Source organism: Myotis yumanensis, unplaced genomic scaffold (genome assembly GCF_028538775.1).
Source record: "Myotis yumanensis isolate MYYU_CA2020_CCGP unplaced genomic scaffold, mMyoYum1.0.hap1 SCAF_14, whole genome shotgun sequence".
Classification (NCBI taxonomy): domain Eukaryota; kingdom Metazoa; phylum Chordata; class Mammalia; order Chiroptera; family Vespertilionidae; genus Myotis; species Myotis yumanensis.
Genome location: NW_027223765.1, coordinates 46,194,662 through 46,215,259, shown reverse-complemented (window position 1 = coordinate 46,215,259; position 20,598 = coordinate 46,194,662). Strand labels below are relative to the sequence as shown.

The window sequence follows — 20,598 nt, the reverse complement described above, 5'->3', positions numbered from 1 at the left end:
AGTTGATGTTTGCCTAAGAACCAAAGAGGCCGCCTGTGGGAAGGGGCACATAGAAAGATTCACGCTGAGATGCTAACTGTGGACACACGGCTGAGGCTGCAGTCCAGAGAGCAAGACACAGCGAGAGGTTCAGAAGGTGAAGGCATGGAGCCTGGAGAGAGGCTTGAAAACACGGCATCTGGAGGCCATCTGCCAGGGGAGTCCGCCTCCCCTATGGTGGTGGTGGTCATGGTCCACCAGGATCTGCCCTCATTGCTGAGGCCACACTTCGGGTCATAAGACAGAGGCCACGAGAAGAATCCGGGTCCCAGGTACTTAGGAGATTTTACTGACTGTGTTGTGGGGCCAGGCTGTTGAGGAAAGAGTCTAGTTCTCCAAAGTAAACTCCCATCAGGGTCACATGACTTGCACACATTAACATACCTCCGGCGCCCCACCCTTTCCAATTCAGCCACCCCTCTCCATCCCATGGCGGTTCTTCTCACCTTAACAAACACCACCACACCGGTGCATCAGGGATTGTTAACAGGAAAAACCAGAGGCATCCGCCCTTACAGTATCCCATAGTGGTTTGTGCCTTCTTCTCCTGGGTCTCAGCCCTTGCAGAACTCCTCATCTCTCTCAAGGCCCTCATGATATCAAGCACTCCAATGTCTAATATCATATTTTAAATCCTACTATTACACAGGTCCTCAAAGTAGACATAAAGCCAATGGAGAATCATGACTCTAGTTGTGTGACCACACAGTCCCCACAGTAGGAATTACAGAATGTCTTTGGGTAAAAGAGAATTGTGGGATAATAGGAGACCTTCTGCATGATAAAAAATGAGGCCAAGTGTGAGGGAGGGAGGGAGAGTGGGGAAGAGAGAAAGAAGGATCAAGAAAGATCAGGATCTAGCACAATTTTCAGAAGAAATGTCCCTGAGGACATTGATGTTCCAGCTGCATCCTTGCTGCTTTGGTAGGGCTTTCACTGTGGTTCATCTTGACTTGGTGTGATATTTCTCAGGAGCAGAATTTGATTTCCAAAATTTATCTTCACAGACCTGTCATGGCTTGCTGGTGTAGCTAATTTTAAAAGATGGATTGTTAAAAAAAAAAAAAAAAGATGGATTGTTGGTTTATCATACAAATAAAGCCGCCACTGGCAGTAGACAGGGCACAGCAATATCCTACGCCAGTACCAACAGGGCATTTGTTTCTTTCCATGCAACAATGCATAGTCATCCATTGGATAGCCCCTTGACCCGAAGTCAGCCTGAAGGTTAAAGGAAAGGTGTCATAAATGGTCCACCTGAGCTCACCTCCTGCAGAGCCACTCCTGCCTCACTCCATGCCGGAGCGTTTGTGCTAAACTTTCCTGAGATCCCAGGTCTTGTTCAGATTCCTGGCACACTGGGGCTGTTGTTAAGACTCTACTGCACTCCCCTATAAAGGAGGGTTCTGACTAAGTGGCATGATGCAGTGTGTCTCCGTTAACGGCCGTCCATGGTGAATCATGGAGACTGAAGTTAGCAAGGGTTCCAATCTGGACTAAAAAAGTTTAGTCCACATAAATCTCAGGGCCTCATTCACCCAACTCACCCAGAAAAAGAAAGATCATCGACTTCTCATATTATCTAATTTCTGGGCACTGCCTATGGAATCACTCTGTCTCATTGAAAAATAAAGTATATTATGAGAAAAGTGAGGGACGGGTCCAGGGCTCTCTGCACTGCCTGTTTTCTTTTTATTATTATTGCCTGAGCAGTATTCATTGTTTGTGCCTCAAAGCCACCAGACAGGGTCCTACAAATCTCCCTGGCGCCCTGTGTGGGAGCCAGGCTGAGATGATATGTAGCCCTCTGGATGCTCCCAGCATCATCATTCTAGACCCAAACTGAGATGTGATTTAGACGGTCCCTATAAAACTGGGATCATTGGCCTAATCAGAGCCATTTATCCTGTCGTGGGCTATCAAATCAGTGCTCGTGGGTTGCAGGGAGATGGGGGTGGGGTTGGGGGTGTTTGTTCTGGTATATTTCACAATGACGACTTTGAAGAGAATTTCATTTAAGACGTGAATGCTCTCTGTAGTGTATCGGGGCAGAGCCCTGGCAGGAAGGCACAGTTCCACTTAGCAGCTCTGTAGGTTGAGATCTGGACCATCTGAAAAGAGGATGTCGTTTCTGAAGGCAAGACTCCAAAACAAATGCCTGCTCACTTGAGTTAGAAGGAAAATATAACCCTCTAAAATATGGTCCCGCCTAGTTCCTTCTAATTCAGGGACACCAGCAAACGAAAAGGCATATGCACCGAATGAAAAGTGGGATGTGAAAAAAAAACCCAGCAAAGAAATATGATAAAATTTGGATCACACCAGCTTCTATTTATGCTGAATATTTTACTTTGTTGAAGTCATTCGTGAAAATAGCCATATTGGAATGTGAAAAATCTTACATTCAGCTCGTGTGAGAGGAAGATAATGTTCATTTGAGAGATTTTGCAGTCACAGTCAAAGCAAGGAGTGAATTACTCAGAACAAACCATGGAGTGGAGTGGAGGGGGAGCCCCACTGTGGACGCCCAGCCGCTTGCCGCAGCGCCGATGGTGAATCCTGCCGTCTCTGAGTGCTCCCAGCAGACCGGAGATATTTATTCACACTAAAGAAATGCAGCTTCTAACTATGTGGAATGACTCCCTCCTGACAAAGTTTAAGTAAATTGTGCCAACCCACCGATGAAGCAGACGGACATGTCACGAAGTGACAGCTGCCACGTCAACACGTTTCCTCGTCGCCGGCAGCAGCTGTGATCCGGAGCCTGTCACACCGCAAAGGAGCTTCATCCCTTGATTTCTCCTGGCATCGCCTCCCCCGTCTAGTTAAACCACCTGGTCTTAGCGGTTGGACACAGGGAGAAGAAATAGATCGTGGTGCTTTAGTTATTTGTAAAAGCACCTACTTTAGGGAACACAATTGGCAAATTTATTTGAAATAGGTCAACCTTTTGAAATGATAATGACATAAAATTACATCAAGCCGTTTCCCTAACCAATTACTCTCACTGAAAAATAATGTGCGACAGAGTGAGCTTGAAGCCCAGCTTAGGATCTTGTCTGGATTCAGTGACCTCGGGGTGACTGTTTGATACTCAAATCATGTGTCTGTCTCCACGTCCAGGAGTGTCCATGGTGGGGTATCCTGACCTCCCCGAACTCATAGGTCTGCTGCCTGGGCTCTTCGTTAGCACTAGAAAGGGAACCAGCACAAGCTTGCCCTTCATGCCTGACCTTTCCGGGTTTCTCATTACTTTTATTTAAACCCGATATTAAAGGTGAAAACTGTAGTAGTGAAGCACTCGGCTAGTGAGATAACTAGGAGGCTCCGTCTCCATAATTACTGTGTCACTGTCTCTGGAGGGACATGAAAGCTGGTCTTGTCCCTTTAACAGGACAAGTTGCTAATCCCCTTAACATTTCCCTCCCCGCTTTGGACTGATAATATTTCACAATTTTTTTGCTTTGTAACATATTCCTAAAGGAAGACTTAACCAATAATGCACAGATTATGGAAATGATGTTTATTAAATCAGGGGCGAGGTTTCTGGAAAGCCACAGACCTGCTCAGAATTTGTAACCTCCATCAGAGACTTCATTTGAATGTTTATTCATGGAGCAGTAAACGTTTGTTTTTATCCATTTTATTGAAACATAAATTAAAGAACTGTAATTATGTGTAGGGCAAACAGTAAAGTAATATGCATTTGTCACAAAAATGAGTAAGACAAGGAAAAATGCCATCATTGCTTCATTTGCATCCAGATCCTTTACTGTCTAACAACAGAAAGACCCAGAGGGACTACCTCTGCAGATTAATGTTCTGATATGGTGTGTAAATTAAAAATACACATTCTAGATAGTCTTTTTAGCAAAGAGAGATCGGGGAAGTAATTTATGAAGGTCAGAAGCTACCCAAAGAAAGGGTGGGTTTCTTCTCTCGTGAGAGAGAACTGCAGTGACTTTTATTAAAGTTAATGTGGAGCACAGAAGAAGTCCCCTTAGCAGTATCTGTGATGCTGATTGTTTTCAGGATGAGCTATTTGCCTAGCATACTTGACCACTTTTTAAAAAGGACTTACATGAAGCTGGAAAGACAAGACCTTCAAACTTACATGTTGATAAAAAGATACTTTTCAGTGGGGAAGAAAAGTGCAATCATAATGGCTCAGCATAGGCTACATCCTTGTATGTGCAAGAATTCTCAAGAGAGGGAAAAGAGTGGCTAAGAGAAACTGTGCATACGAGGCTTCTTTGTCCTTTCTTTATAGCAATCTAGCAAATTAAAAACACTTGAGTCATCCATCCACCCACCCATCCTTCCACCCACCCACCAATCCATCCACTCATCCATCCATCCACCCATCTACTCACCTGTCCATCTATCAATCTACTCATCTATTCAGCCATCCATTTACCCATCTATTTATCCATCCATCCATCAATCCATCCATCCATCCATCCATCCATCCATCCATCCATCCATCCATCCATCCATCATTTACACACTATGTCCTCTAAGCTAGAAACTTGGAGTGAGGGTAGGAAATAATGAGAGAGATAGAGTAAGGAATTACCCAGCGTTCAGGAGTAATGGAAGAGAAACCTATAATTATTGATGCTTTATGAGGAAAATGTAATAATTGAGAAACTTACAAAGAATCAGAAAGCCTGAAGTCTGGCGAGTCTGAAGGCTCTACAGAGGAGGTGGCATTTGAACTCACTCAGAAAAACTGAGGGGAAGTGGGAAAGAAGCAAGGGGAAGAGAACTCTACAACAAAGGAAGAACACTTTTTAACTTTTCTTACCAAGAATATGTACTGTCAACACAGCGACTGTAACGATGGCTGATGAAATACAGGTTGGACAAATCCTGAGACATTCTTTGCATCTTTTGAAAGTCATTTTACTGGAGGTGTCTCTAAGGTGCTGTCCCGGCACAGCAGCAAATAGAGCTAGTTTCACAAAGAACCTCTGACCTCCTGCATGTGGGGCTGAACAGGTGGACTCTTGGTCCTGAATGGTCTACCTGGTGCTCCACCTATCTTGTTGCATGAGTATAACCCAGCACAGCAGGAATGGTCATGTAAGAGGTTTATTATGATTTTATAGGCCTTCCTTGAGTTTGTCAATTTTTTAAAGGGAAATTATTATAAATTCTCTTTTGCTGAACAGTTTTAGGAACTTGAAGCTGTTATGTCAATGAAAGTCAACCATTAACTAAAAGAAAATATAGAAAATTTATACCAGATCAATTCTTAAATTTGTAAGAAATTTGTTCCCTCCTGGGCCTCTCTTACAGAAGTGCTTCATATTCTAAGGATGAGTAGTGTGGGGGACACAGTGGGCTTATACTCTGCTAGGCTGCTAGTGCCATGCCTGGTTCTGGAATCCAGCAAACCACTTACTCCGCCTCCCCATGCCTCTCTTTCTTCATCTACAACTTCTCTCATCTTGCCTCATCTTTCGAGTGGAGATAGTACCAGTATCCTAGTGCCTGATATTATTGTGAGAATTATATGAAAAACATACCTAAAGTATTTAGACCGATGCTGGCGTATTCTAAGTATTCAGTAAACTCTAGCAATTATTGTATTTCAAGACAGTGTATATTTCTAGTCTGAATCTATTTCTAACAACCTGCTTCTTCTCTGAACCAGAAGGCTTGGCTCTGCAGTGAGCCTTGCTAAATATATTCTGCTCTGGATCCTCACCAACCCCAAGGCCTGGGTTACCTTCATGACTGGATTCTGCCTTACTTGGTTGGGAAGGCCTCACCTTCTGTTACTCGATGTAGGGTCAGCGGGAGAACGCTGCCAGGTACTTAGGTTTGAAATAAATGTCTCTGAAAGTACTGCTGCTCCAAGGGCCTCAAACACCTTGACACAACCAACTCGGGACAGAATTAGGAATCTGTCCAAAGGCACAGGCACCCGGTGGTCTCTAACTACCTTGTCAGTGAGCCCCTTCCTGTAGGATGTCAGCAGTGCTGAGGCGACTGGTGCGCCCTTCATGAAACATGAAACTGTGCTTTCCACGGGCTCTGACTGCTCCAGGAAAATTGAGAAACTCTAACAGGGGGAAGGTAACGGCTAATTTAGTTTCTAAAAACACCTCCCAGGATTTGTGGGGACCCTGAGCGTTCTGTGGCTCACAGTTGTGTTTTTCAGCCAGCTGTGAGTTATAACAACACATCACTAGAGGGATGGTGCTCCTATGATATATGGGAGCAGTAAATCAGCTAAGCATCATGGCCTTGATGATGTATGGCTCCAAACTACAATATGAGTTTAAAGGAGATTTTAGCAACCAGAGAGCTTTTAAATTTCAAATTTTCTAAAAATTAAGGTCTTGGTAAGTCAACGGAAAGCAAGAGGATGGAATTTGATGCTGTTCAAGTGTCACTGAACTCAGAGAGCCGGGGGCGAGTCTGTTCCTTTTGGCTTTCAGCTCACAAGGTGGAAGTAATTGGCAGGTTCTTCAGCGTCTCCTCCAGGAGAGGAGAAGCCTGGGGAACTGAACAACAGGAGTGAGTGTCAACGCATCTTTGCCAATCAATTTCCCCTTCTTCCGCTCTGCAAGCCGCAGAGGAGCTCATTCTTGTCCCAAAGTCCTGGATCGAGTGAGATGCTGTGAGAGGTTTTGGGCAAACCCATGAGAGATTATTTTTGCTTTCTTTTTTCTAAGGAACTCTTCCAGTGAAATTCAGAACAACAACAACAACAAAAAACAGTGAAAAAAGTAGATCAACTTCCTCACCCATTGCTCACAAATTCAAAACGGACACACAGGAGAAAACTTGCCTTTTCTGTCGTTTGTCTGTGTGAAGGAAGCACTCATTGCAAATGAGCAGAAAATAAAAGGTGGATGGCACGCGGGCTGCTCAGCCCAGCAGGAAACGGAGCTGTTGTCATGGTTCCATCATCTTCCCTGTTTTAACAATGTGTTTGTAGGATGCCAATGTTGCTTATGAGAATGTACCCATTTTGTTAAAAAACCATTCGCTTTTGGGGGTGAGAAAAGTCACTGTCAATTAAGACAGCAGGTGCTGAGAGAACTTCTCCTCCTCCTCCACCTCCTTTTTAAAATCCTGCTGCAGTAAGTAAACAGACCGAAATGAGAAATCTCTCTACTGTTTGTGTAATAGACCCACCAGGAACAGCGAGAGACAATTACATTTCAAGTGACTTCTTCTACTTGCCTTGACTAAGTGAATTAGAGGGACGAATGGGGGTAGAGTTACTGCCAGGTGGAGAGAAACATCTGGGCATGAAGAATGAACACAGTCTCCCCTCCCATTATCTTGTCTCCAGTTTTTCCTCCTTCGGTAGAGTCTAACTCAAATTACTATAGATTTTTGGTGTCCACCTCCCACTCCTCCCTGATGCAAAGGGCAGAACATCCTGTTTCCAACAAATAGAACCACTTACTGACTCAAAAAGAAGTCCCCGGGTTCTTTACTTCCATACTAGCAGCCTAACTATGTAATCTGGGTAACGAAGACATGGGAATCGATGCATCACCCACTACCTGAGGCTGTCAGTCGAACAGTATGAATGAGGCTGGCCTGGTGTCTAGAGTGATATGGGCTGTTTCAATAGTTGTTAGAACTTCTTGGGAGAACATTGCTATAACATTTATTTCTCTCTCTCATAAGGTAAAAAGCTTTACTTACACTCATTTTAAGTTAGTACTCATTTTAAGTTAGTCTCAATTATAACATTTGCTACCATTTATATAAGAACCTCTTATGCTAGTAACTGTGCATATGTAAGTATTACCACATCCTCACCAAAACACGAAGAAGTGGGAACAATTACTGTCTCCATTTTCCGAATTGAGGAAACTGAAGCTTACCGAGATTGAGTAAATTGCCCAAGGTCACCAAACTGGGTCAAAGTGGCAGAGCTGGGATTCTGAGCCAGGGTAAGAGGATGTCAAATCCCATCTTTGTTATGCTATCATACCTTCCAATTAGATAACTATTATTGTGGATGACCATATGTCTTCGTTTATTTGGACCAGCCCAGATTGAGGCTTATAGTCATAAAGGGGTCAGTGTAGTTATAAACAGTGCCTCCTTTCACTCCCCAAATTTTGCTTTGGACAATAAATTATATGCCCCCCTAACTAGTAGTATGCTCTATGCTGTGAGATCTTATTTCTGCTGATTCTAAGTATTCTCATCTGCCTCTATGGGTGGGCTTGGGCCGGGGGGGCGGCGCAAAGAGTAAAGGAAAGGAGGGTGGCAGAGTCTTAGGAAGTTCTTGTGGGAAAATGTTCTAACTGGATCATGTGCTTATTGGCCATTGATGCATCTTCTTTGGAGAAATTTCCATTCATCCTTTGGCTATTTTAAGTTGGGATTTTTGTCTTTTTATTATTGAGTTGAAATAGTTTCTTACATGTCCTAGATACAAGTACCTTACCAGATGTATGATTTGCAAAACTTTTCTCCCCTTTCCTTTTTGTAATGGTGTCCTTTGAGGCACAGAGTTTTAAAAGTTTGACTTGGTTCACCTCCTTCCACTTCTAAAGACCCTGTGCTTACATTGGGCTTAGCTGGGTAACCCAGGGTCATTCAGACTGTCTCTTTTTTTTTTTTTAATATATTTTTTATTGGTGTTACAGAGAGGAAGGGAGAGGGATAGAGAGCTAGAAATATTGATGAGAGAGAAATATTGATCAGCTACCTCCCACACTCTCCCCACTGGGGATGCAGCCTGCAACCAAGAATTGAATTGAACCTGTGACCCTTCAGTCCACAGGCCGACACTCTATCCACTGAGCCAAACTGGTTAGGGCTGGCTCTATTTTTAAGGGCAGCTGAGTAGCAACCTCAATCCATCTGCAGCCTTATTTCTCCTTTCCCGTGGAACCTAACCTATTCACCAGTGTGGATTAGGATGTGGGCCTATTGCAGGGGTTCATTGTCTGCCTACCACAGCCCTGTGTTTGTTGTCTTAAGAACCAGGTTGACCTCCTGTCATTGCTCATTGCAGATCTGAGGGAGAGAGCTTCAGGCTGGGCCAGCTGGTGGAGGTTGCAAGGACACCAGTTATGAGCAGGGCAGCTCTCTAGCCTCCCCTGCCCTTTCCCCACCAGGATTTGATCCCCTCTCATTGAATTGCAATATATTCTAACAAAGATAAAGACAGCAGCGTCACGAAACTGACCATCCTCGGGTGAGAATGGGGTAGAATAGATGTGTTCAGAAGGATGGCGGGAGAAGCACAGGTGGCACAAAGGATGCAGGGCCGGTGAAAATGTCTTCAGTGGGATTAAAGCTCAGAGAGCTCCTGCCATTGGACAAAAGCCAGAGGTAACAGAAAGGACTTTTATAGCTGAGATTTGCTCAAGCAGGGGGGCCAAGAAAGGGTGAATCTGCTACTTGGTATAAATTCAATAAAATTACTAAATGGGGGGGGAGGAGACTTGACATTGATAACTTTGTTACTCTATATAATATTTTGGGAGTGGCTTTCAACTAGGAAGCAGTGAGGTGGAAATGGAACTCAGATGATAACAGCCTTGCCCTAAGTGAATTCAAGACCCTAGGCCAGGAGTGGGCAACCTTTTTGTGAGTGCGTGCCAAAACCAGAAAAATCTCTGACTCAAAATTCTTCTGTGTGCCAACCCTAATTTTTTGAGAACATGTTACGCCTACTTGATATCTCTTAAGGTGTACGTATGTGAAGAACCTTAAAAAAATAATAAAATTCATTCAAGCGACAAAATCACAGTATATGATGATGAAAAATACATTTATTTTTTAATGTATACATGTACACTGATAGTCCGACAGAAAACTTTATGACTCTGTTTGATATTATCAGTGGGACTTTTGCTGCTGCATCACTGATGACAGAGATTTTACATCAGGTTTATATTTTGTGACCTTCAGAGATATGCACGAGCTACTACTTTCATCTGTCAGGCTACTCCTATTACAAGACTTAACAGAATTCATCACTGAGAACAAAGATTCACAAGCGTATGTGGATGAAACCAAAACACTGGTCAGATCTAGGAAGGCAGGGAGAGTTAAGGCAGAGGCATAGAAATTGCTCTTTCCCTCTCTCGTCAATCCATGTCTGTGGTCTTTAAGATAAATTGTTATGTAAAATTACTTATTTATCTAAGATGCACCTACACTGAATTTATCTGAAAAATAAAAAAGTCGATATTAAGAAAAAAATTGTAAATGGAAGATTATAAGAGAGGGTTTTGTGTGCCAGCAAAAGTTACTGGTGTGCCATGTTTGGCACACGTGCCAGGGGTTGCCCACCCCTGCCCTAGGCAAAGGCAAGCCCCTATCCCATGATTCTGAAAGGACTTAACGGATGTGATTAAAGACATTATTGAGAAATCGGGGAGCTTGGGAGAGGCATCAAGAGGCCAGCATGGAGGTGTCATATTTGGAATGGGAGAAGCATGTGGCCTCCTGAGAGATGTTGTCATTTGGTCAAGAGCAAACACCCTGATGCCTAATGACAGACTCAGTTCAGATTTTAGCTCTCGATCCCTCCCTGAAGGAGCTTGGGCAAGTCACTTAACCTCTTTGGTCTAATTTGTCGCCTGGAAATGGCTGTGCATTTATTAACTGTCTCTTGGGAGAATTGTAAGGGTTCATTGAAGTAGTGATGTCAATCAGCCCAGGGACTGATTTCAAGAAATGTTAATAACAACAATTACCACTACTAATGATGATAATAATAATTGGTGAAACTAGTGGCTCCAGGAACCTTACACCAGTGTTTTCTAGAGTGATTTTCTCCCTCCTCTGCAGCTGCTCTTATAGATATTTTTTGCAAAACTCCTTGGAAAAGTTGTCTGTGCTTATTTATCTCCCTTTCTTCATCCCCCATTCGCTCTTAAATCGACATCAGTTTTTTTTTTTCATAACAGCTTTATTGAGATAAAATTAACATAACAAATTCACTTCTGTTAAGTGTACAATTCCATGTGTTTTTTGTGTATTCATAAAATTTTGCAACCATCACCACTATCTAATTCTAGAATATAATCATCACGTCCAAAAGAAACCTTGTGGCCATTAGCAATCACTCCCCATTCCTTCCGGCAACTGCTAATCTACATCCTGTCTCTCTGAATTTGCCTCTTCTGGACATGTCATGTAAATGGAATCATACAATAGCTGGCCTCTGTGTCTGGCTTCTTTCACTTAGCATAATGCACAAAGTATCATTCTTTCGCTCAGCAGTATTTTGTTCCTTTTTAAGGCCAAATCATGTTGTCTGGTTATGCCACACTTTGTTTTCCATTCATTATTGATGGACACTTGGATTGTTTCCCTTGTTTGGGTATTATGAATAATGCTGCTATAAATATTCATGTACAAGTTTTTCTGGGGACGTATGTTTTCATATCTGTTGCATACATACTTACAATGGGATTCTGAGTCATAGGTCACTGTATGTTTAACTTTTTTAGGGGCTACTAAACCATTTTACAAAACAGCAGCGCCATTTTAGCCATTTCACGTCTCCACCAGCAATGTATGAAGGTTCTAGTCCACATCCTCGCCAGCACTTACTGTCTTGTGTGTTTTTTTAATAGTCATCCTAGTGAGTGTAAAATGATATCTCAGTGTGGTTTTGATTTGCATCTCATTAATGATTAATGATGGTGAGCATCTTTCATGTGCTGTTCAGCTAGCTTTCAGCAATGGTGGCACTGTTGATTAAAATTCTTCCTCTTAACATTCTTTTCTCAGCCTTTAAACTTACCCTCTTTTTATTTGCCTCCTTCCCCACTGTATCCTTAACCTGAATCCTACGTCTTCTCTTTCCAAAGTACAAATGCTGAAGTGTCTCAGTTCTGAATTTTTAGCTCTGCCCACTGTTTTTCTTCATGACACCTATTTCCACCTAAAATTAAATCGTATATTTATTCATACAATTGTTTCTTTTCTTCACTGCCCATTGAGCTGTAGCCTTATGGGGTCTGTCTTGTTCATCACTATGTCTCTGGTTATATCTCTAGCACCTGGAAATAAATATTTTTGTAAAAATAAGTGTATTAGAAAAAAGTAAATGGATGCTATGTGAATAAAGAACAGGTTCCATAAGTAAGTTTCTAGATTGCTAAAGGAACAAACTTAACTTTCCCTTTTTAAAAAATATTTTGTTATTGATTTTAGAGAGGCAGGAAGAGGGAGAGAGTGATAGAAACATCAATGATGAGAGAGAATCATTGATCAGCTGCCTCCTGCATGCCCCCACTGGGGACTGAGCCCACAGCCCAGGCATGTGCCCTGTCTGGGAATTGAACCATGACCTCCTGGTTCATAGGTCCACACTCAACCACTGAGTACTCTCCTGGGCTAACTTTTTCATCTACTCCTCTCAGATACTTCAATATGCTCGTCAACATTGTAGAATTTATTTGACCCTGAAAACTTTTTGGTATGCTTCCATACCAAAAAGTCTTAGGTGGAAATAAGTGTCATGAATTTTTTAAAATACTTTTTCAACTCAAGGAGCTAAACTGCTTGAGACCCTAGCAATTTTTAAAACCTCGTAAAAAAAAATAAAGTCTAGCAAAATTTTGTAGTGTTGTATTAATAGGAGGCTTTGTTAGCATGTAGAAAGTAAGTTGTGGTCACTAAGGCACAATATTGTTATCAGAGAATTGCATGGGTGGAATTTCTCTGTTGCTAGTGGGAGTTGGTTTCTTATGATATCTTGAGAAAAAGAATTTTCAAAGACGCTCATAGGAGAATGAGTGCTTTTTATTTGTGTAAAGTTATATCTCTCTGTTTGCAAAGTCCCATTTCCCTTAAGCCAGTCCTGGAGAAAGTGCAGCCAGGGTTCAGCAGAGCTAAAAGCAAAGCCAGTGTCCAAAGTTTCTGTTCCGTGGTGGAGCTGAGTCTGCACAGCAGCACACTAATTCCAGCCCATCAGTCCGTTGGGTGCGGCCACATGGCTGTGGCATGTGGATGAATGCAGGGGAGTGCACCACCTGCAAAATGAGATCCAGGAGCACAAGAGGGCCACGAGGAGGGAATACCTTTGTTCAGGAGCTTGTGTATTTCAGATTTCTCGCCCTTGCAGTGGCCACGCCTATTCTGGCCAAAGACATGCTCCCAGGTATGATTGACAGCTAATCACCTTCCCCGCATCATTCAGACCTCACTGGGCATGCTTCTATTGTCCACTCCCTTCCTCCAGAGATCTGTGGGGAACAGACCTGAGCGTATTAAACTGCAGCTTTCTGGCAAAGCTGTACAAATGGCATGCCTATATTACCTGGCCTTCTCTTTGCTCCTTTCCTGTTAATTAATTAATAACTAGAGTAATTAAGATGGTATCAATATGAACTCATTAAGAATAGGTTATGTCAAATCCCTATCTGTGCTGTTCATAGGGTTTTTATCAAAATGATAGTCTATCAGAAGGCCTTGGCAATGTATTCCTTCACAACAGCAAGATTGTGAGCTGGCTTTATCGTGTTTTAATCATGATTTCTCTTTTCTGGGAAGTGGAGTGGGTTGTCAGGATCTTGAGATCAGTCTGTCACTTAAGAATTTATGTCAAGACATTTGGCTGGGTTGAGATCTGTGCCCTTGAGGGAAATTACCTGTACAGTAAACTGTTTCCTGTGATCGGTGTCACAGTGAATTTCAAATGTTACCAATGCTCAAGAGTGGCACTTCTAGGACTGGGTGGTAACAGCCCATAGAAATAGCCCTGAACTCTAAACCCAGGAGAGCAAGGTAAATATAAGAAGGCATGGAGGGGCCTGGTCCCGGGAGGTCTCCCTCCTGTAAGTTCAAAGCCAGCTGTATGTCACAGAAGGTGGCCAGAGTATAGGAAGCCAGGGAAGCATTCAGTCCTGGGTCTTTGATAATGCAACAGGACAAGCAAAGCAGTGAGATCTTGGTGCCCCCATTAGCACAGTTGGCAGGAGAGGGGTTCAGGAACCAGTGGTTTTCACAGTATAGTCCTGGACCGGCAATACTGGCATCACTGGGAGCTGGTAGAAATGCAGGTGTGAGGGGCCGGTGGTCTTTGTTTCGTCAAGTCCCAGGTGCATGTTCAGGTCGAGAACCACTCGTGAAAGCAACAGAAATAAGCTGGAGCGGCAGAGAAACTTTAACCAGGCGTCGTTCAAGGAGCCTCTTAAATATCTTTCCTGCTGGTGTGGGAACCATCCTGGAATCTGATGCTAGTGCAGCTACCTGTTGAGCCCTGCCTATGTACTAAGCGCATAATAAGTACATGCTTAGCTGCTCTGATCCTCTTAACAACTCTGTGAGATAGAAACTGCAATAATCCCCATCATGGATGAGGATACTGAGATACAGGCCTTAGGAGGCAGGGCCACAGCTTGTGAGTGTTGGGTCCAGGGTTTGTGTTAGGCAGTTTGGCTATAGAACCCTGATCCGATACCTGACTATTAGATGACAGACGAATGGGGGAAAGGGAGGGAAGGAGGGAGGGAAGGATACCAGCAGGTTTGGAAGTAAAGACTGAAGGCTTTTTTTCCTGGGCTTGCTTTAAATCAACCAGCCATGACTTCAAAAATTTCACCCTGGGCCTGTCTGGCCCTGCTTGCTCCTAAGAATTTGGTTCCATGGGAAATTTGTGATTTACTTTTCCCTGTTTGCTTTTCTCCCTATCTCCAATGCTCACATGGTCTTCGTGAGTTAAGCGTACACTCATCCCAGTTGCCAAGGAATCCATGTCTGGCTTTGTCCTGGAGAATATTCTGGCGAAAACCTGTCACTGTGTGTGACTGTGTGCTGAGGGGCTGATGCGAAGTTCTCTGCTTTGTTCACTTTGGGCCACCCTGCTCCCTGCCTTCCCTTAACAGCATAGCATCTCTCCCCCTTGTGCGCAAAGCCCCAGGGACACGTCATCTCACCTTCTGCAGAGGCCCTTCGTGGCCTAGGCCTAACCGCAGTAATCAAGGAGGGGCGGGCATGATCAGGGACTGAGGAGGCTTGATTCTTTGTCTGCCTCTCCACATTTAGGCTTTTCATTGTCATTTTCCTCCCCGCGGGTTGTAATAAACACTAAACACGTGAACACAGCTCAAGGACAGGAACGAGGTTTAGCTTCAGCCAAGGGACAATAGAGGCTATTTGGAAAGTCAAACTTTCAAATGGCAGTTTAGCCTTGAAGAATATATTGAAATAGATGTGCTGTGTGCCTTGAGTCACAATCTCCGCATAATTGCATTGCTATGTATATTACCTGGGTACTTCCGTAGGCTAAAGAAATGGGCTGTTTGAAAGATTAACATCACAGGGTCCGTGTATGTGCTGATGAAAAAGGCGGGGCAAGAAGGAGACCTGCTGGCTTTTGGGGCTGACCCTGCAGTTCCTGTGGGGCCTGCACCTCCAGGTTTATTCAGAGCATTAAAGGAGATCACTGCCAAGCACACCGTTTCCTTACCATCATAATTAAAAGTTTAATAAGTAAGAATTATTTAAGTCGTTATTATTTGTTTATTATTTGAAGGCCGGATTCTGTAATTCGGCCCATATTCTAACATACTTTCCCTCATTTGTTCTTTACTTATGCAGTTCTCTGTTTTAGTCAATTCTTATTTCCTGTCAGTTTCAGAGGCGCTGTGGTCACCTTTTAAGACATGCTGTCATTTCAAAGCACTGGCTAAATACAACCAAGACTGACAACTATGAATAATTCCACGGAGCCCCTAAAACACTCTGGCATTTCACTCAGAGCCTCATATATGCCACCAAGTTGTTCTTCTTGGTCTGTGCCTCTATTCTCCGTAGACTTCACATCCAGTTACCAGAGAACGCCATCTTCCTCTGAGCAATAATCCCGCAGGAACCATGAGTAAATGGGCTTCGCGAGGGCATCACTGTTGTGTGAAAATATATGGGACGATAATCACATTTTTTTTTCTTTCTTTGTATATTTCCAGCACGTTCACATCCACATTCTGCCCAGGAAGGCTGGAGACTTTCATAGGAATGACAGCATCTATGATAAGGTAGGTCTGCTCGCTCTCATCTTACTGTTTGATCACGGGCGCTGTCCATGTGCTGAAATCACCCTGAATAGGTACTGGCAAAGATATGGTCGTGGATTCCACCCAACAATGACTTGGGAAGCAGCAGTACAGGTGAGATAGCCCAAAACAGCCATTATGGCAACTTAAGACAAAGGAATTTATAATGATTTCTTTTTCAAATGAAACTGAGCAAAATCTTAATACTCTTGTGATTTCTGACTGTTATTTATCAGAATGCTAAATGTTTGCATGGAGACATGTTCCAGTGTCTCCATAGGAGAAAATCTACATGACAACCAATGGAAATTAAGGGGACTGATATGTGACTATTTTAGTCAAATGCTACATTTAATTTTTAAATACTTCGCACTTCAGTTGTCTCTCCTTATACCATTTATTCCAAGTCAAACTTTGAATTATCATTAGCAAAAACTAGGTTGGTTTGAATGATATAAGTGTAACCCATATATTATCAGCATTTTAGCAGTTAGCTGATTTCTAGATACTTCCATTCAAAGGTATAAATGTGAAACCACTACGAAGATCATTCAGCAAGAGTCAGGTGATCGATGCTCCTAGGATCTCATGTACATGAGCACCTTCAGGTATCTGTACATTTAGAGCAGGGGTGGGGAACCTTTGGCCCATGGCCACATAAGGCCCTGGAAATCATTTGGTCTGGCCCTGTCAAGGCATTAGGGGTGAGTTAATTAAATGTTTGACCAAATAAAGCAGGCTAATTTTTAAGTTGGTAATTTTGGATGGCTCGAGAATGATGTTATAAATATCCAAATGGCCCTTGGCAGATAAAAGGTCCCTGATTTAGGCACATAGCCTATGGTGGATCAAGCTGGTATAAAATATAAGACAATTTCAATTTGACTATTTATTGTAGCCAGTGAAGGGTAAATATGTTCCCCATGTATAAGAGCAGATCAGATGGCAGCAGCACCTGGAGTGCTTGGTTAAAAAGGCCGTGAGGTTATTTCTGGATGCAACAAGGAAAATGCTGTGATTGATTAGCAATGTCTGCCATGGTATCAATAGGAGAAAGGTACCAGTTAGCCATCTATTTGACACTCATGTTCCAGCCCTTTGAGAATGATTTCTAAAGTACCCAGTTTCCCTGGGTTAGATGGAACCTATGCATCTTTTTGTTGTTGTTGTATTTTTAAGGTTTCTTTGCAATAACTGGGCGTTAAAATCACTACCTAGACCCTAAAAATAAGAAACCAGAAGTGAGCAGTTAGTATTGAGACTTATAGTCATTATTCTGGGATTCACTGGGTCCTTGGAGGTGATTGGTTTTACTAGTATGCTTTGGGGATATCCCTCACTATGTGTGCTTCCTGTTTTCCAAGGCCTGGAATAAACCTGTGTAGGGTGAAAATGCTCTGGTCACTGGCCCCCAGATGCTGGGTGGTGGGCCAATTGCTGCAGATTCATTCCCAAGAAGTCCCAACCCGAGAGATTCTGAGCCAGTGAGATTCTGAGCCAGTGAGTTACCGAGGCTCTGAGGAATCAGTAATTAGGTGGGCATAAGAAAGTTCCCAGAAGATTCCAAGGCATGGTTAGGTATGGGAATAGTGTCTCTCCCAATCTGGGCTTTCCCAAAGTCGTATCTTGTAATATAATTCAAATTCATTTTTGCTGCTTGTGGAATGTGGTTTGAGGTTGGTAAGGGCTTAAGTCAAATTGGAAGAAACTCAGAATTATGGAGTAATTATAAAGAGATGCATTTAAAAAAAATACAATTACTGATCTTATTAGCGTAAACTAAAGTTAATAAAATGCTGCCAAGTACAGGCTATTTTAATGAATAAATTAGCAACTGATTTATATACAAGTGAATGCTGCTAAAGTGGTATTAAAAGTGCTTGAAAACTTTTTTTTTTCGGGGCTGAATGGTAACAGTAAAATCTCGTTTATTTCCAAATGTGCTTGTGATAGAACTGCAGGGCCACATTTCAGCCCAGTTAGAAACACAGTGTCAGACCCAGAGGCTGTGTGTGACCTCCCCTCCCTTACTCCTTGCCCTTGTGCACAAGCTCCCACAGTGTCTCTAGCCCCACCCATGAGTCAACACATGACCCTCCCGCCCACCTATTTGGAGGAGCGTCTCAGGAGATGTAATTACTGCGAGAGGTGTGTTTTTAATCAACTGGTAAGTCCTATGTCGTATAGACAGTACTCCCTGAGGGAGATTGTGGTATGAGACTTTGAAGAGATTGAACTTTGAAGACAAGCAGAATTGGGTTCAAATCCCATTGCCACCTACTGATTGTGTGGCATTGGGCAAGTCACTTAACCTCTGTGCTTTAATTCCCACATCTCTAAAATGAAGATAATAAATAGACTTCAAAGATTGTTATGTGTATTATATGACATACTTTACATTATTAGTGGACTTGGTACATACTAAGCCTTTATCAATAGGTAGCTTCTTTATGTTCTTCTTTTTAATTTTGTTAAAATAAAACAACAACAAGCTAGCAGTAGTGAGTAAGTGGAGAACCTGGATTCAAAGCCAGAGTATTGGATGTTCCAATTCAATATTCTTTTCACAAGAATCAGATTTCCAGTTTCCCCTCTGCCTCTAACCACTAATTCTTAGGTTCCTCTTCCTCTATTATGAAAATGCTTCTCCCATTTGAATACATAATAAGATAATGTCTAGAAAGTGGCATGAGAAGCGTGAAGCACTGCATTATTGGCTCAGGACTGAGTGATCTTAATCAGAAAAGATGGAGTGATGAGGGACAGCGTTCTTTATACTGAAGGGAGCACTCACTCGAAATTATGCATCTGCCCATGAAATACAACAGACAGACTGAGACTGGCTTGGAGGGTGGGGAATGGGGAACAGAGCAGGAGACTGCTCTCCATAAAATGTAATTGTATTCCTACTGCTGCAGAAATAGAAAGCGATGCCTGAGGAAGCCCTGTGTGATAAATTAGCTAGGAATGTGTGTTCTCCCTGGGCACTGTGTAAGAGGGATGGTGGCAAAATAGTGCAGGCTCACAGGAAGGGGGTTGGGGTGGTGAAGTCTGGAAAAAGTGATCTGGGGAGTAATTGGAGGTGGAGATGTTTTGTCTGGAGAAGGGAAGACAATGACAGGGTCTGTGTTTCTAAATGTCAGAAGGGCTGGCAGGTGGCTCCAGGGGGAAGATCTGGGACTTGCAGAAGATCAGCTCCATATAATAACAGGTCGAATTGCTAGCAACGTCTGAACACTCACAGTGCCTCAGGGGAGGCATGGGAAGCTTTCCATCCCTGGGCCCATGCAAGCAGAGTGGATGGCTGTGATTCGTCCTTGGATGGACCACAGGGTTTCATGACCTTACAACTCTGGCCCGTTTGGTTATTACCACCATTTTTAAGTTATGCAAGTTCTGTAGCAAATATTGTGGGTCTTTTTTGTTATTAGTCTTATAGTGTTTAGGTTACTGCCTAATGGGATATACTCTTTTTTGTTCAGTTCATGGAAATATATGGTATAACTCTTCTTTGACTTACATGGGACTATGCTCTATTGATTTTTCTCCTTCCCAGTCTACTTCCCATTTTTCCCTCCAGCTCACAGTTGGATTTTGATGGTGCAGGTTTGCTTGTTTTCTCATATGTTTTATTTTACTTGAAAAGTATTTTTTAATGATGTGCTTCAGTTTGCATGCCAAGTGGTTTTGATGAGTCTGAATGCTATTAGGCATGTCACTCATTCTCTAGGTCATTGCAATTCCCACTACTCCATCTCTTACCAAGGCTTGCCTCACTCCTTCATGATACCTGCCTGACCCCTGAAGGCACTTGAGTTTGAGATCCCTGCCTCTTTCATGAGATACTCTTCTCTCTACCACTCAAATGTTACTACTCCCAGGACCCTCTGTCAGTCCACTGTGCGTGTCACTGACTGATCTGTAACTAATTTACAATGCTATGGCCCTGGGTGAGTTCTTGAACTTCAGTAGTGCATCCTACCTACCTTCCTTGCTCCTGTTATTTTCATTATCTCTAATTGCTTTGCTTTTGTCAATATGTTAGTCTTGTTCCCACCTCAGGACCTTGGCATATGTTGTTTTCTTTACCTATAACTTCTTTCATCTTCTCTTTTCTGTCATGTAACTTCACATCTTCCTCCTAATCTTGGCTCAAGTGTCACCTCCTCAAAGAGTTCTTGTCATTGATCACCTCATTCCATCTAAAATAGCTCATCCCTCTGTGGTAACTTTATCATATTACTATGTTTATGTCTTTATTAATTATGATACTTAAAATATTTTATTATTCACTGTCTGCATCCCTTACTACACGATAAAGCCTTGAGAAGAGGAACCTAATCTGGCATAGAGCGGGTCTCCAATAAATATTTGTTAAATGAATATTTGAGTACATGAAAGAACAAGGTGTTGAAACAGAAGAACTTGAAGTTCCCTACTAGTCCTAACATAATTTGAAAGGAGAGAACATCTCGCTTTTCTGAACTAACTCAGCTGCTTTGGGTGAGGTTCTGATGTGGTGATATCAGCCATCTGAGGGGCTTTGACAGAA

The 20,598-nt window shown here is 42.7% G+C and overlaps 1 protein-coding gene across 6 annotated transcripts in view; it reads left to right on the top strand.

The window, feature by feature from the left end:
• The window catches only part of FHIT (fragile histidine triad diadenosine triphosphatase), a 1,340,207-nt gene that overhangs the window by 1,158,579 nt on the left and 161,030 nt on the right, over positions 1–20,598 (top strand). For all 6 annotated transcript variants that reach the window (XM_070391629.1, XM_070391628.1, XM_070391627.1 and 3 more), the window contains one exon: positions 15,960–16,028. In XM_070391629.1, coding sequence (XP_070247730.1) covers positions 15,960–16,028 — 69 coding nt within the window. The remainder of the gene's footprint in view (positions 1–15,959; positions 16,029–20,598) is intronic.